At 50.0% G+C, this 17,524-nt stretch overlaps 1 protein-coding gene across 1 annotated transcript in view; it reads right to left on the bottom strand.

Annotated features, from left to right (window-relative positions):
• Window positions 1–48: 48 nt before the first annotated feature.
• Window positions 49–17,524, bottom strand: part of LOXL2 (lysyl oxidase like 2) — a 42,882-nt gene continuing 25,406 nt past the window's right edge. Inside the window, exons 5-14 of the mRNA XM_082779509.1 lie at window positions 14,375–14,597; window positions 12,537–12,720; window positions 9,934–10,085; window positions 9,059–9,226; window positions 6,697–6,862; window positions 6,249–6,492; window positions 3,303–3,418; window positions 2,670–2,806; window positions 1,824–1,935; window positions 49–375 (exon numbers count right to left, since the gene is read on the bottom strand). Coding sequence (XP_082635635.1) covers window positions 296–375; window positions 1,824–1,935; window positions 2,670–2,806; window positions 3,303–3,418; window positions 6,249–6,492; window positions 6,697–6,862; window positions 9,059–9,226; window positions 9,934–10,085; window positions 12,537–12,720; window positions 14,375–14,597 — 1,582 coding nt within the window. The 3' untranslated portion in view covers window positions 49–295. The remainder of the gene's footprint in view (window positions 376–1,823; window positions 1,936–2,669; window positions 2,807–3,302; window positions 3,419–6,248; window positions 6,493–6,696; window positions 6,863–9,058; window positions 9,227–9,933; window positions 10,086–12,536; window positions 12,721–14,374; window positions 14,598–17,524) is intronic.

Genomic DNA, 17,524 nt, shown 5'->3' on the forward strand with positions numbered 1-17,524 from the left:
GAGGGAGAAGTCTTGATGGAGTAGGTTGGGATGGTGAGGATAGGGAGCCCCGTAGAGTTCAAAAGCCTGCTCCTAACTACCTCAAGTCGTAGGGATTGGAATTACAAGAGACACACGGTGGTCCAAGCACCTAAATTGGGAAGGAAGGCATCTTTAGGAAATAATTTACCTTGCTAATTTAGAGTTTTGATTGTTTGCTTGATTCTCTTTTTTTGTGTGTGCAGTGGTTAGGGAAATCACCGAAGCAGGAAGCCTCGCTTCTTTAAATAGTGGGGGGGGGGGAGGCGATGCTGGTTTATCGGGTGGACACCTTGTTATTTGTGAGTCCGCTGAAGTGATCAAACTTCTGTTCCGTTTCGTCACTGAAGGAGCCACCTGGGGGGGTGACAGAAAGAACACGGGGTGAAGCAGGAGGTAACAAAGGAAGCTTGCAACCAGCACGAGGCAGAGAACACATCGGGGCTGCGCGTAATCCGTGTAAGATGCTATAAAACTGAAGGGCTAAGCAAGTACTAGCTGAGGAGGGTTTTCGTGGGCTAAATTATTTAAGCATTAATTAAATATTGCCCTAATTGGAACAACCAGGAGTCCCCAGGAGTGCTGGGTCTAATCTTTAACACCTTGAGGAGACTAGACTACAAACCATCCTCAGTTTTACTGCTAACTTTGGTTGTTTAACGACGTTACTTACATGATGACTAGCAGGACCTGTGGGATGGTCTCTTCCTCGAGGCTGATGGTAAGTGGGTTCTGTTTACTCTGCTCTTAAATAGGGCCGTGCCCTTATTTTTGCTAGCTGAGAGACAATAAAAGCCTAAACGCATTTATTTTTAAGCAGAAATATTTTCAAGCTCAGCTTGAGAGCTCATCTAACACTTAAGTGCCTGTTCGTCCAACTGAAGTGGGTTTGGCTTTTCTGAACTAGGTCACAAGCTGTAGTATGACACGTGAGATGAGTATTTTCTTCAGAAAAGCAACAAACTAATGAGGGAAAAAAAAAATCAGGAAAAATATTCCTTCAAGAACTTCAGCCAGCTCTGGATATTGTCTTCACCGTAGGCTTTACTTGGAAGTTGACAGGCAGTTGCTATTAATTTGCTTTCTGTGTTAAAAGACAGAGTTCTGCCTTATCCTGCAACTTGATTCCCTTTTTAAACGGACCTGACAATTGACTGTTGAAGCAAAAACAAATTTAAGCTCGCTTGGCTTTGATATTTCCAAGCCTTAAAAATTCCAGATGATATTTTATGCGCATTCAAAAAAAAATAAAAATTAATAATGCAGCTGTTCTCCCTCGGACCAACGTGACAGCAGAGCGTTTTCATTTCTGGCTCGAGTGGATGGCTCTCACTGCCCTGTTTCACACATCACCCTCCTCGTTTGCTTTTCAAGAAAAGAGCAGCTTTGGGGTCTTAAGAGGTCAGTCCCAGGCTGGTAATAATTCAGTTTAGGAAGGAATTTGTAGGTATTTGCCTGAGCCTCCTCGAGCACTCTAAACAACTCAGATTGCACTCCTCCTGCCTGACAGCCTCTAGGGGGGAGTGGGAAATGCTCCTTCCCCTGCAGAAGAGGTGCAGCTGGAACATCTGCTATCGCTGCTCCACCGAGCCCAAAAAAGAGGGATTTCTCCTGGATTTTGGTCAGGAAGCTCTCTGACCCGTGTTGTGCTCGCTGCCCCGGTAATGAGTATAAAACAAACTACTCCCTTGCTCAACCAACTGTGGAAGTGGTACCAGGGTCCAGCCTGGACTCGACAGCTCGTCTTATCGAGCACGTAAGCAAGCACACCGCAGAGGAAACGCAGAGGGGTCAGCTCCTCTCACCTATGTGGCAGTTGTACATCCAGATGCGCTGCCCATCGTAGCGGCTCCGGCATTTCATCACGTTGTTGGAGTAATCCGACTCGGCGACTTCGTAGTTTGGGTTGATGACAACCTGGGGAGCGAGGGAGAAACAGCATGAAGCTACCTGAAGAGGGGCTGGACTCGAGGTGGAGTCGGCTTTTTCACTACAGCATCATTTTTTTTTTTTATTTTGTTTTAGAAAAAAAGTAACTCGCTTTTCCAAAGCAGACAGAAAGTGCTTGATTAAACCCAGATCAAGCTCACACCTTCCCCCGTGCACCAAAATACACCCTCAAACACCTTCTCCACATTTCACACGAGAGCAGGGGAGACAAAAATAATTCCCTTCGCTCCTCTACAGTTTAAGTGGCTGTTTTTAGAGCCGAAGAATTCCCCCAATTGCACAAAACCGACTGGAGGCAGCCGCAACTTCTCATGCAAACACCGTGATTTAATTCCCCAAGCGAAGCGAGCGTTGCTTACAAACAGCTCAGAGGCTTGGTACGAGACAAGAGTGGGATGAAACGTGGTGGTAGCATGTGGGTTGTGTAGGATATCAACATGAGCAGCACCTGGATTCATTAGGGCTTGTCTCGAAGCTGTGGTTATCATCCCTGACTTTTTAATCGGGTTTAATATGGGATCTGGTAATTTTGCTGTTCTGTTAGCTAATTCTTTAGTTATTCTGGGAATACAATCACTATAACCAGTCGTTCACAGTGTTGTAGATGTATAAACCAACCAGGTACGTACATTCCTGACATCCCCAATGGATAAGGTAAGGGCAATGGCAGTGTCTCCAACCCTTTTTCCCCCCCCACGTACCTGGAAGAGGTAGTCACCCGGCGGGACGTCGGTGATATCGATCCACTGGCAGTCGATGTCATGTCGGTACACGTCCCAGCATCCGACCGTGATCCCTTGTTCACCAAAATTGGCACATTCGTACTGTTTTTGCACATCTAAAGGAGGAGAGGAGTTAAAACCATGCAGTGCTGGATTCACAGACCGTGTTAGATGAAGGGCTGGTTGCTCTCCAGCTCCCATAGCCAGCGATAAGCTTTGGGCACGATATTTTGGACGAGACAACGCAGTATTACCTCGCTTAAAGTCCTTACATGGACTAGTTAAATGTCTGGGAGGAGTTTCCACCTTTCCTGTGTTATCACCCAGGGGCAAGTCTTGGAGTTTCATGCTTTATGGGAATCAGATCACGCACACTGAGGTGTCCAGAGCAGCTCAGAATAAATACGTAAGAAGCTGAGGTCTGGAAACCTCGACATACAGGGGGGCTGTTGGGATGCTCTTAAACCCATAGAGACCATTATTCCACCCAAACACATCCTCAGGACTGGTTTCCAGGTCCTTTCAAGCCCTGCTCAGGAATTTCCTAGCATCTTTGAGACCTGTAACATGTACAGGGACAGCAGAGAGCACGAGGGGTGCTGTCAAACACACCTGCTTCACACTCCGTGTCTTCCAGACAGAAACTGGCCTTGTGTCCCTCAGCTACCTTGGTCCCGTTGAGGTTCAGGAGGTCGTAGTGGGTGAAAACCTCCATGCTGTGGTAGTGCCTGCAAGACACAGACGGGGAGAGCCATCGTTAGGGCGAGCAGACACCCCTTTAATTTAATTACCACCTCTGAAGGGCTGCGGGGTGCCCCCAGCAGCGGGACAACGTGGATGGGAAGAGCCCAGCCTTTGTGCTGCTCCATCCCTCGGGCAGGAATTTCTCCTCCCACAGCGGCGGGGGAGGAAATAAATGACGATGCACAAAGTGCTGGGAACCAAAAGGTGCAACAGGAGGAGAGGGAGAGAGGAACCCCAGGCAGGAGACGTTCCCCTCGGCACGCTCCTACGTGGCACCAGCACTCGGGCTGCCTCCATCCTGGCTCCCAGCCCGGGGATTTGTTTATATATCAAGTGCTAAAGCTGTGCCAGGGGAGAGCCTTGCCCCAGTGGTTTATAGGGTGGGAAAAATCAAAACCAGCAGCACCAGGTTATCATTTCTAGTGCCCTGTTGACCAAAAAAACCCTATTTCACCTGTCCCTAACAGGCTGCAAACAGCAGGACGTACCCAAGCTAGCAACCTGGCTATTTCTTTTTTTGTCTTTTGTATTTTTCTCCTTTTTTTATTTTTAAAAAGGGACCAGAATGTAAATTTATTGGCAGAAAACGAACAACAGATGGAACCAGCTTCTCCCAGCACTCGCTTCGCTCTGATCTAAACAAGGTGACAGCTGGCTTCGTGCACGCCGCGTTTCGTCATTTTTAAACGGGGAAATGTTGGTGTCAACTCAGCCGGGGCTGTGCTGCTGTCCCAAGCTGCTGTCGAACACAGCAATGCTCAGGAGAGAGCACAGAAGCTGTGCTGTAAACCTGAAACCAGCAAAGCGAGACCACTGCAGGGTTTGGGCGGTGCTGACCTCGTAACTTTGTCCTCTTCTATGCCAAAATGCTGCTTCGGCACAAAAAAAAATCAACCTGTGCCTAAGTGCAGGCAATTCCTCGGGCCAGGGAGGAGGTGGAAGTGCCCAAGTAGAGCTCCACGTGGCCAGGGCTGGGAGCACAAACGTGGTCATGCTGATGTAACATGCTGAATTTGATCCCAGCCTTGGAATCGGGGGAAAAAAAAACCCACAGCACAAGCACAATGTTGGGAACAGGAGTGCAGCCATGGGTGCCGAGAGCAGAGCTGGTCCCCAAATCCTCAGGCACCAGCCTGACCCCAGACTGAGGCAACTACACGGACCCCCGATTCAAAACCTGATGCTTGTGAGTTAAATACATAAATAAATAAAAAGCACAAGGCACAGCTCGTCTCCTTTCCAGCTGTAAAAATAATCACAGCATAAAAACTTACAGCCACAAGTATTGCAGCCCCACTCTGCTCAAGTTCTTACAGAAAAAAGGGGTCAAGGATGGAAGGGAAGAAATCTTCCCTCTAGAGATTGGCTCTCTCTTCACTTTCTCCCACCTCCCCTCTAACCAAAACCAAATAAATAAATCACGACATGCCAGAAATTAATCACTTCTGACTCCCCTGCTAGGATTTTTCCCATTTTTGTTCTGCTTCCACATCAAGAGCCTACTGAACAGAAGCTCCCAGTGATGGAGGGAGGCAAGGAGGAAAGGAGAGACCTTCTGCAGCGGCCAAGCTGCTGACTTTGAAGCTGTCTCATTTGGCTGCCTCCTGGATAAGTTTGAGGTCTCGAGTCTGACTCAGTTTCTGAAATATGTCTGAATCATTCAGAGAGGTGTTTACATTCTGGTGTTTACAGGCTGGAAAGATTGAAGAGGGATTGAGTTCATCCCTCCTCCGTATAAACAGAATCCAGTTCTGAGCGCACAGATGCCTCTTGGCCTCTTCCTGAGCCTTGCCCAGTCTCACCTCACTTGGGCAGCCTCTCCCCAAGAGCTCCAAGTGCCTCCTTTTTACCCACCCTGCGACGTGCTCGAATCCCTGTGGCACCCACAAGTTCCTCCAGCCCCTTCCCATCCAGAAGAGCAGGCAGACGCTGCTCTGGTCCAGGCTTCCTCCTCCCCTGCGCCTCCCCTTTCCTATTTACCTCCGGTTCTGTGCCGCTGAGGTTTTAGCTCTGCTCGTGCCTCTGAATGCAGCCGTCACAAAAACAACCTGTCTGCAAGGTAAAAGCAGCCAGCACCTGCCCCATACCACAGCCTCACCTCGCTCAGACTGTGAGCAAAGGCTATTAAGGACTGTACTAGTTGGGAATTTATTGCTCTACGTGTTTTCAGAAGGCACAAGCCTTCCCTTTTATCCCAAATTATAGACTAATCAACCTTGTAACAAGCCATCATTCCAGAACCAAAGCAGCTGCACGGCTCGGTTCCAGCTCCCTTTCCTCTCCCTGGTTTTCTTTGGCTGAAGCTGTCAGCGTCCCCCTGAAAAACGATGCACTTTGGGGGGGAAAGTTTACTGTTTACCAAAAAGTGCCAAAACCAAACAATCTCCCAGCTGTGCGCAATCGAAGCGGAGTCGGGACGCGTAAATAAAATAAAATAAAATGCAGAATGAGTGTGGTTTTGAGTCCCTTCGTGAGGTGATCAGACAGCTGCATCTTCCTAGATAAGTTGGGTCCAGCAGCACACGCTTTCTTTGCACAACACACGGATGTTGCCCTTGCACACGCATCTCTCCTGATGAGAGCTCTGCATCTGTCTTGTTCTCATACCACCATTTACACCTGTAAATCGTGCTGTAATAAACTGGCTTCACTGCTGTGAGATTATCACGACTTCCTTAACACCTATCAGGCTTCTCCAGCCCCAAGCATCTCAACCTCCCCCAGCAAAACCAGTCCAGCCCAGTCCCCGGCTGCACTCTGCCTCCTTTCCGTAGGATCAGGGCACAAAGGAGGCCCCGTCCCCGCGGCACTCACCGGTGGCAGTCGTGCCAGACCCAGGCGTGGCGGCCGTTTTTGGGCCTGAAGTCGGACTGCCCGTTGTTGTGGATCTGCGAGGAGAAGCGCAGCAGGCGCCGGTAGCCGGAGGTGACCGAGGTGTTGGCGGCCGAGCTGGCCAGGCAGTTCTCCTCCAGGGCGCACTGCAGCATGAACATCGGGCGGTCCTCCAGGTAGGCCGTCTGCTCCACCAGCTCGGCGTTCAGCACCAGGTCAGGGGCAGCTGGAGGGAAGGAAGGAAGATTTGAACTCACGGCCTAACTAAAAACACCCACAGAGATCTGGGAGAGGCAGGCCCGGCTCCTTGCACCGCGCTCAGCACCACCAGCATCCATTTGGCACACCCGACGCATGGCGCAGGCCACCCATTCCTCCTGTATATCCCAGGGCAATGTGCTAAAAGGAAATAAAGCCTTAAGTTACTCACTCTCTGAGCAGGACACGCCAGCACCAAAGCGACCACCTCCTCTAGGGCAGGAGACGTCGGCCCCGTCGTGCCGGCAGTGGGCCAGGGACATCTCCGTCCCCGAGCACTTGACCCCGCTCATGACCACGCTGTCAGCACTGACGTCTCCGTGCCAGTACCAGGTTTCCTTGGTAAAAAGACACAAAGAGGCATTTTGCACACTGTTCAAGTCATTTTTGGGGACTGCTGGGGGAATATTTGTCCCTACCTAACTTGTGGTCTCCCTCCAGGGTCACCAATGCATGAATCCACACCATCACGGAGACAAATCTTGCCAAATGGTGCTGGTATCTGAGCCATAAAACCAATAACCTGTAGCTCCCACTGGAGTGAACCTAGTCATGGAGCGAGCTACTCCTATTAACTAACACTTCCAGAGTTTCAAAAAGAGAGGAAGGATTCGTTTGTTGCCTACTTTTTTGGGGATTGGGGTTCCAGATGGAGCACCGTGCTTGGTATTTGTCCAAGCAGAGGAACAGAGGCAGGACGCTGCTGATCAGCAGTGCGCTGCCCCTGCTCCAGGCAGCATCCCCCATCTCTCACCTCGCTTCACTCCATGCTTCCTAGCTCTGATGTGGGAAAGAAAAACACAAAATAGTGGGGAAGAGACGAGGAAATACTGGGGAAGAGATGAGGAAAGTTACCTGCTAAATTCTGCAGGGACATAAAGGACTGGGAGCAGAGAAGAGTAACCTGGGGAATGAGCCCCAGCCTAAGCAGAAGGCTTGGACTGGGATTAAAACCCAGCTCAACCAGGTTCCGTGTACATCTGACCTGTGTAAGCACATCTCTGCCCCTGTTTCTGAGCTGCTTGAAATCTCTCCTTGTTTTCAGTCCAGCTGTAAGCTCAGTTTTCCACCCTGTTGTGCCCGTCCAGCTGATGAATTCATCCCTGGACCGTTTTAGCTCATGCAGGCTGTGCCTCTGGGAGGGATGCCCAGCAATTAAACCACACCTGCCTTGTGATGCCCATGGGGGAGGGCAACAAGAAAAGCCAGGGTGGCAAGAGGAGGGGACACAAAATTAATGGCCAGGGGACACACAGCCCTCGAGGGGACTGGGACTAACCGGGATGCTAACCCAGGGGTCTGCATCTCCTGGCTCAGAGGGGGATTTGCGGATATTCAAACCCTGCCTGCTCCCCATCTTCATCACCCAGGCTTACAGAATTTGTAGGAGCAACAGAAAGTTGCCAGCGGGTGCAGAAGCTGCTGGGAGAAGGGAGGGAGGGGAAGGAAGAAGACCAAAAATTCTGATTTCCATGTGAGAGCATCAAAACCAGGAGCACGTTTCCAGGAGGAGAGACCCCAGCACGGCTCCCTTGCAGCAGGCTGTGTGTTAACCCTGCTAGCAATGCTCTGTGCACACAGGGCTGCCCTGTTCCACACAGTGTGGCTTTATCCTTGCCGTGCTGGTGCAGCCGGGAGGTGCATAAGGGCCTTTTCTGTTCTAAATACCAGCAGCCTCAGCTAAAGGAAAAAATGGCTTGTTGCTCGCTGGACTCTCGGAGCTGTGTCAACAGAGCAGGGCAGCTGGAAAGGCCAGCAGCGTTCAAGGGACGTGGCTGTCCAGTCAGCTGGAGGAACCAGCTTGCATGGGGAGCTGTTTTGTATTTTTTTGGGGAGCCCCAATACCCATTTTGTGCCCAAAACTGCAATAAAGGCCCAGAAGTTAAATATTTCCCTACAAAAGCTGCTGTTACATGCCCAGATCTGCCTGTCCCTCTCCCACCCTGTGATCCTGGAGGGATGAATACTTTATTCCTTTGTGGTTACCCCAGGCTCGTTAGCTGGTAGCTTTTATCCCTGTATTAAGTGCCATTCTTGGTTGTGTGCAAGCAGGGAGGGTTTAGGGTGTTTGTGATTAAAAGACAGGAACAGCTCGGAGCCAGCACGCAGCTCCAGAGCAGACGCGCCACACAGAGAAGCAAACTCCAGGAGCAAAATCAAATTGTTTTCAAGCCATCTGACACCACGTTAAAGTTGGCTTCGAGCTTCACCCAGCCTGAGGAGTTCAAGTCCCCAGCCTGACCGAGGGAGGGACAAGAAACCGCACAAAACCACCAGCCCAACGGGGCCAGACTGGGAAATCTGATCCCTGAGCAGCACGAAAACACGAGGTTTGCCCAGAGCAGCACTTTCTGCTCTGAACATCCCCCAAATCTCTGCTGTGCGTTGACATTTAACCTTCAGGGTCTCTCCGGACAACACCTCGATGCCAAAATCTGATTTTTTTATAACCCCCCTCATCCTCCACCGCCCCCTACCCATCGCAGGGGTGCCACCGTGGCCACCGCGGGCACGGGAGGGCGCAAGGGACCTACCTGGAAGGCATGGCTGGCGAAACCCAAACCCAGTTGCCGACACACCACCATAGCCTCCACGGTGCCCCAGCTCTCGCTGCAGACGGTGCCCCACCGCAGCGTGCCGTTGCGCTCCGCCAGCACCTCCACCCGGCCCTCGTAAGGGTTGCGGCCGCCGCTCAGGCGCAGCTGCAGGGCACAAAAAAGTCCATAAATGTCAAGCATGGAAGAGGCAACGGTTATCCAAGCAATTTTTAGCCTTTGGAGGCTAGAAATTTTGTTTCTGCTGCTTGCAGAGCAGTTGGTGCAGTTTGGTTCTTCGTCTCCCTTCTTCGTCTCCCACCGTGGGCACCCAAGCCCAGCATCTGAAAGCGGCCCGTGCCAGCTGCAAGAGAGCAACACGCTCCTCCCGAAAGCCTCCCTCCTCCTTTCTCTGTGTTAGAGGCTGTTTATGGCCTTTGGCAAGAGGATTTGCTCGTAGAAACCTGTGTCTGGTTCATCCAGTTGGAGATTTTAAGCTCCACGTGGCAAACAGGACAGCAGCACCAAGACCTGGGTGCCACCGTGGGGAGAACCAACAGGTCCCGTCACATCAGGGATATGCAGCAGCTCTGTAGGGCCACCAGACTGCTCAGATCACAGACAAAGTGGCACTTCAGCCCTCTATAACCTCGCTGAGCCTCGAGGAGCTCAAAGTTCAGGACAAAAGGAAGCACCGTCCTTACACGCTCTCCCACCTAACGCAAGGCAGATGTTAAAAACCTGAATTTTTAGGCAGGGCTTGGTGAAACAATTCCTACACAGACACCCAAAATGCATCACAAAGAGGGCAGACGATGCTCTGGGATGAAAACATCTCGCCACGTCACCCATATCCCAGCCCTTTGGCTTCTCACCTGGTTCTGGAAACCCATGGCAGGAACGTTGCACCTCACAGCAGCATCCTCTTCGTGGTTGCAGCCCTGCGACTCCATGTTGAACTTGCAGTCCGTGATGGATTTCTCAAAGCCCGTGCAGTCGATTTCGTTGAGATGAATTGGACCCATGCCTTTGGGAGGGGTGAGAAAAAAAAAGTCTTATCTCCTGCCCGTGCTACTGTGAAGAAATATCCAATAACACTTTATTAATACTTTGCAGACGTCGTGTTGGACTCTAGCATTCAAAACACAATCCTGAAATAACTCCAGCGATTTCTTGTAAAAAAAAATAAAACAAAAATCTGAAAGATTATTATTATTAATTTTACCATTAAATTCTTTCCAGTAGTCTCTGGGAGTCAAGCGCTGCAGCAGAGGCCAAGTTTCCGCTGTTACATAATTTACAAACTTCAGCTGGAGGAATTCACAAATTTTGACCTTTTGGCTGCATCCATACGACAGGAATCTGGTCTCAGTCAAGGGCTGACATTTAAATGCAAACATCTACATGCTCACTGGGACAGCAGAGCGGAGCAATGCAGGGAGGTGCAAGAAATCAGCCAAACATTGTGGGGCAGGTGCATGGTACAGACTCCAACACCGCTGATAAAAGTAAGGCAGCAAGAGAGCAAATGTCTCTTGTCACTGCACAGAAAGGTCCCAAGGAACTGGGAGAAGAATTGAGAAATTTGGTTCCTTCCCCGGACAACACACGATTGTCATTTCCACTAGAGACCTACATAAGAGAAGGCAATAATCCCATAAAGCTCCCACGTCCTGTTTCCAAACTGAGCTCCAAACTGTTTAGAAAGAAGATTTTTGGGAAAGAACCCGAGATTTTGGCAGATTTGCTTCACCACAGAAGAACAACCAGAGCCCATGCGATCCCATCCATCACTGCTGCTGGGCTCACAGCAGACAGCGTAGTCAGGAGATCCCTGCAAGCAGCAGCTGGAGAACCTCTGGTCCCCAGCAGTTTGTAGGAAGATTTCGGAGATGGAGACTTAGAAAAAAATATATATATCTGAATTTTGAGCCATTTTTTTGCTTACCTCTCTGGAAAGGAAAATGTTACCCAACTTCGAGGCTGCTCCTTTTATACCTCAAAGCAAAAGGCTGACTGAAAGGCGGGAAAAGGTGATGGGTTTGTTAATGGTAGGGGGCTCTTTTTGCTTAAAAACCTTTTTCTGCTGCCATCTGGAGCCTGTCTAACTCCCTGGGACAGCCAGCACACCTGTGACTCAGATCCTCTTTGTGGCTGCCTCTGGAAATGAGGTATCTGCAGCCCCGGGCACTGAAACGCAGCCAAATGTCATTGCTGTAGGGGTGATCAAATTTGTATTTCCTCCTGTGCCATTCCCTTTAGCAGAAGAATAGGATTAGGGCTGTATGTCCAACATACACATTCACCTGCTGCTGGGGGGTTTATCTTATATTCTCCTTCCAAGGGCACTGCAGGGACACAACATGTTCAGGAGACTCAGACTCAGACCTTCCTTTCAACAAGCTCTATCTGAATAAGGGTAAGCTGTTTATTCTGGGTCTCATTTATCTAGAAAAAGGGGAAATAAATCATTATCTACAGATCCTGAAATCTTTGTGGGAGACAGTTTTCTCCCACAGATCCCTTTTATCTTCATTAGGATTCCTAGACACTCACTGCACATCACTCGTGGCTCTAGAAAGTGAGTGGTTTTTACCTTGTGAAACTACATCTCCAACACTGTGACAAAAAGAATGGTCACTCCGATTTGTATTTGAAAACACAAATTCACCAAGATAGAGATGTGACAAAGCAAAGCCTAAACAAATAAAGGGACACAGAGTCCAACAACCGAGTTGTTGAACCGAGCACTCGGTGTCCCAGAGGACAGCTCCGGCAGGGTGCATTGACTGATTGCCAGTGTTTAACATGGAAAAAAAAGGAAAATATGTGGAAATTCCAGGCATTTCTAGGAGCTTCCAGGCTGAAGAAATGCCACCCTTTCATTTAGTCTCACGATACAGGGTTTGGTGTCATTTTCTCCAGGGTTAACGCTATGGAAGTGAATCAGAAAGTGGCTTGCGAGGGCAAATGTTAGGCTCTGAGTTGCCATTTACCAGGCTTCGGAATTTAAACCAGCTCCCAAACACAGGAAATCCAAACCCAAAGCTGGCTCTGAGCTGTACAAATAGCCCTTCTATTTATAACAGGCTAAATTAATATTCTGGGCTTAAATTGGAGAGTGTTTGAAGTCTAGACCCAGGGCCCATTTTTGCCAGGAACCTTCTAGTAATGCCTCACACCACGTGCATCTAGAGAGCTTGCAAAGAGAATTGGAGAGCAATGAGTGTGATAACGAAGAAGTAATTACTGGAGCAGCTGCTGGAGGGGAAGGTTAAACTCATCATCACTAGGCGTCTTTCAAGGAATCCTGAATATCCCTCCAAGGCACAGCCTCGAGGGACTTATTAAGAGCAGCGAAGAAATTCTTGGTCCCCAAAGCAAACATCCCAGTAAAAACACTCGCTGCCCTGGATTTTGAAAGGGTTTCTCAGAGGTGGATGAGAGGAACGGTCCCTGGAGCTCCCTTTGCCCTTACCTTGCCCCAGCCTCGCGCCCGTTATCGCTTCCTTGGCGCTCCCGAAGCCCAGCTCGCGGCACACCACGCTGGCCGACACCAGGTTCCAGTTATCGTCGCAAACCGTCCCCCACTCCCCGTTTTTCAGCACTTCCACTCGTCCTTCGCCGGTGTTGGCTCCCCCTTTCAGCCTCACCAGGGGCTGCTGCAAGACACAGACGGGAGCAGGGTCACCACTGCCCACGAGCAGAGCATCCTTCATCTATGGCTCTGATTTACCAGGGGTTGTTTGCTCAAAATGTACCACCCCCAGGCACCTAAAAAACCCCATCGCATAGTACAAGAGGCTGGAAGTGCTGGGAGAAAGGAGATCCTTGTTTAACAAGACTTAGGGTATTCAGAGACTTGTTTTTTACACCCCTATGTGTGAAATATAAAGAGACATCTTAATTCTCTGCCGTTTTGGTGCTTGGATCAAGGAGCCTGTTTCCCAGAGCCGTTCTGCAGCAGAGGGATGTCACAGCTGGATGTGCAGCAGCCCAAATCCCAGTATGAGCATCAGTTTTTCTAAGACCTATAAGAAGTATTTTAAAACACACACAATGTGGTCTAAGACTACACTGCGCTCACCATCACTGACAGCTGCAGAAATCTTCCCTATCCAAATATTACAGATTAGGGAGCTATTAGGAACAGAACAAACGCATCCCCTTTTATGACTCCCCTTGAATCATGCCTTACCTAAACACTAATCCAAACTGGTTAGGGGTTTTAGCCCTACACTATGCTTTACACCTGAAGAAACTCGTTGGGGCCAACAGGTGATTTGCACCAGACCCTGAAACCTCTCCAAATATAAGCAGAGGTGCTCTATGTGGTGCTGCTCAGCCGCTGGATGGGTTCAGCTGCTGGGCAGGTCTCTGGACAAAGCTCCTGGGTTAACCAAGGAGCCCAACAAGGAGCCCCAGCCACCAAAACCTGCTGGCTGCAGCTCTGACTGGTGGAATAAGTGATCTGACAGACACAAACAGCTGAGAGGCAGGTTCAGCTCCGTTATTCCCATTACTTAGAGTTTCTACTACAGCAATATGCGGTAGGATTGTTTGGGGTCTGCTGAGATGCCAAGAAAAAGCCCACTGCTATAGCCACAGAGATATAGGGCTGGGGAGTGCAGGCTACAGGCAAAGCCTACAACACCTAATGCACCCTGCAAAAGAACTTGAACCCAGTGTTAAAAGCCTCCAGACCCTGCAATCACCCCCATATCCTAAGGCTGCACATCCTTTAAAGGTGGGAAGTGACCTTGCATTCCCCTAGCATCAGCCTAAACCACGTTTGCTGCAGGTTAAGCCCATTTGTTCCCATCTGGCCGCCCCGCTGATGCTGAGAGCAGCCGACTCCAGGCACGTTTCCTAGCAGCCTTTTGCATATCTGAGGACCTTTGTGCTACGCTCAGCCTGCTCTTTGCTAGACTAAACAAACACAGCCCTCCCAACCTTTCCTGCGGGCCGTGTTTTCCCTGCCTCTCGGGGCATTTCTCTGCAGAGGACCCAGGGGCGGCGGAAATACCAGCTTATTTCCATCACATCTCTACGGGAGAGAGAACCCGGCAGGATTTGAGTGACTGCGAAACAGCAAAGCCCAGCAGCAACCGGGCACGGATTCAACTGGCTTGCACGGAAAAGCTCAAACAGGAACGTGAGGGCTGTGCTTTCTTACTACTTGCTCGCAGCCTTGCCAGCTGCAGCGGTGAGCGAAGGCTCCCACTCTTCCAAGCCTGGTACCACGGCCTCGTAAGCGTGACTAATTACACTCCGCTGGCTTCTTCCACTCAAAGTTGTGCCTTGTCCCTTGCTCACCTCCTGCCTGAAGGCTTTTCGGAAGCCGCTGTGGCTGCTGGGGGCGAAGGCACGTCCCGGGACGCAGCTGACCACCGCCGGCATCCCGTTCTCACACGTCGCGTTCTTCTCCGCGTCCACGTTGAGGTGGTTGCCCAGCTTGCAGCTGGAGATGTGAGCTTCGTTCCCGCTGCAGTCCATTGAGTAAGCCCAGTAATGCTGCTTCCTTCTGCTGGCAAACATCCTGGCAGGAAGAAAGAGGAAAATGAGAGTTTGGAACCCAAAAGAGCCGCGTCGATGTCACTGAAACAAAAACACCTTGGGATTAAATGAGGAATGACCAGCGTTATTTGAAGGGTGACCCATTCACACTCACAATACCCCTCCGTTCAGGTGCTTAGGAATAAATTTAAGCTCCTAAATTAATAGCTTAAATTAGTATTAAATCAATTTAAGTGTCTATTTAAGCTAAATTGCAGAGTGTGAATCAATGGCATGGCTGGAGCAACAACTACGCACTTAAGGAGAGACACTTAACAGAGATCCCACGCTGCAGGGGTCAGAGAGCAGAGCCAAGGCAGTTAACTAAAAAGGCCAAATGGGCCCCAAAAAGACCTCTCCCGTAACCGAGCTGCTCTCTTTGCTTGCCATCACCTCTCAGCTGCGAGGAGATGGCAGAGAGCTACGGCCCTCCAGCTTCTCTCCCAGCTGCAGCGTTAACAACTGCAAGCCTGAAAGCAATTTCCACCAGCAGAAGCAATTCCCTCGATGACATGTTCACGGCAGAGGAGATTGGCAGCAGCTTCTGCTTCTTGCTCCCAAACCTTAGTGCTCGCTTGGAGCCGCTCCAGGGGCTGCTAAGGGGAGCACCAATTCTGATCAACCACAGCACCTCCCTGCAGGACACAGCACCTGAACAGGACCTGGTGGAGGAACAAAGGAACCTGTAGAGGGTGTTGGTTTGAAATTCAACTGGGCAGGTGGTGACTGCAAGGTTTTTCCCAGGTGCTACCCTTCAGTGGTCCTGTGTGGGCTGGTTTGTTCTGTCCTGGATGCTGGAGAGGATCTTCTCCTCTTCCGCTCGCTAAGCTTTGCTGACAAGCTCGTCCAAGCTCACATGGCTCACAGCCACCAGCTAAGCTTTTCTGAAACCAGATTTCTCCAGGTTGATGCTAGGGTGAAATACAGCCAAGATGGAGATGCAAACGCATCGCACGACGGGGAGTAAATGCTCTGCTGGAAAGGGCTGAGGATGGAGCAGCACAGGCAACCTGCCCGTCCTGGGGGTAAAACACCATCAAACCAGGGCTGTGAGGGGCCCTGAATCGACAGAAAATAAATGGGGATAGGAAGAGGAAAAATAAAAAACAAGAAACATAAGAACAAAGGGGATGTGGGCAAGAAGAAAGTGCCAGACACCTCACAGCTAGAATATCTCAATCAATTTTGGACCAGGCCTTGAAGACTTTTCTTACTTCTAATTAAGCTGTGCTACAGCTTAATTACACATTACCCCTGGGAAGCGTCTGGAAGCCTTCTCGAGTGATTTTACTCCATACCCTTGTAGCAGGAGCCAGCTCTGCTTCATTCACCACCCTTCATTCTGGGCTCCCATTTGGGAAGTGAGAACCTGAAGGAGAGTTTACACCAAAATCCTGACACACACACGTGCAGAGAGCTCCACGAGCTCCAGAGCAGACGCAGCAGAAACCCAGCCTGTCTTAGGGAAGTAATTATGGGGATGCCTTATAATAGCAAACAATGACCTCAGCCTGGAAACTCGATGAGGCATTAACATCTGGTGGATATTAGCAAGCCCTTGGTAAGCTGGGGAGAAACAGCCAGAGAAAGCCCCACCTCATTTCCCCAGACCAAATATATGTGCATATATATTAAAAAGTGGAATAGTGATGATGTCTGCAGACAGAAACTCGGGGCATTCCTGTTATTTAGCACAGAGAGGGTGCAGCCCACCTCTCCCTGGCCTTGCTGTAAGCCAAGGGCAATGCAGCTTGGATCATGGTGAGTGAACAGTTGTGCCGTGAGTTCAGCCAAAGCTGGAACCCAAAGGATTTCTACCGGTCAGGAGAGGTTGGTCTTCATCACTTAAGCTTTAAAAAAAGGCATAGGTTAAGCCCAAGGGCTGCGGGAAGTGTCTTGGGGTGTAGCTAAAGCAACCCTGCTTTGGAAGAGCGTGTCTGAGAGGCCTCGAGGAGAGCAAAAAGTGCTGGGAAAATTCACATAATTCACATACGTGCTGGGAAAATTCACCCCTGGTGCACTGAATGCAAAAAAAAAAAACACATCCTGGAGGTGCTGAGCTCCTCCATCCTCTCCTTGACAAATCATGAAGCTGTAAGAAGGCATCAGGTCCATCTCTCTGCGCCTTGGGTCATAAGCTCTTGCTGTCCCCATCAACAAAAAGCATTTAATCCTCCTCCCTCAGCCCCAGCAAGGCTCGGAGGAGGAGTTAAACAGCACTTATATAAAACCACTTTGAAGCACGAACAAGAACATGGAAACAACGCTGAGATTTGTTTCGTTTCCTACCATAAATCGCGCTGTCAGCTGCAGAGCCTAAGTTACATTCAGGAATAAAACCCTGGCACGGGGACAGCAATGAACTAAGTTGTTTTCTTTCAAGCAAGATCCATCTGCAAATCATTTCACCTCCCACCACTGTGCAGAAAAGCCCAGGACCCGTTCGCTCAGCCTGCAAAACTGCACTTTGTGGGCACTGGGACTGGCGTGGATGCTGCCCCCAGCCCCTCCGAAACCCAACCCCACTGGGAAAGGATCCTGGGAGAAGGGTGTTTACAAACGAGGCAGAGCAGAGCCTGAGAAACGAGGAAAAACATTTCTGAGGCTTCACACTCATGTGGACATTAGGGTTTAGTTGGAGTGATCAGGAGATGAACTCCTCTCTCCCCTAAAAAAAAAAAACGACGTGACCAAAAGGCGTGGGGGGCAGTGCACAGAGCAGATCTCAACAGTTTTCACTCCAGTATCTCAATTAAGAGGCAAGGACCTCTTAATTGAAATCCTCAGCCCAGACTTGGGACATTTCCCTTACCAGCGATGCATCAGCCATCCCTCCGCTCAGAGAGCCAGCAGACACACTGCCCTGCTAACATGTGGTTCGGGTCTCTGCTAACATGAAGCATAAAGGGC

This window comes from Aythya marila, assembly GCF_965140915.1.
Source record: "Aythya marila genome assembly, chromosome: 26".
Lineage (NCBI taxonomy): Eukaryota > Metazoa > Chordata > Aves > Anseriformes > Anatidae > Aythya > Aythya marila.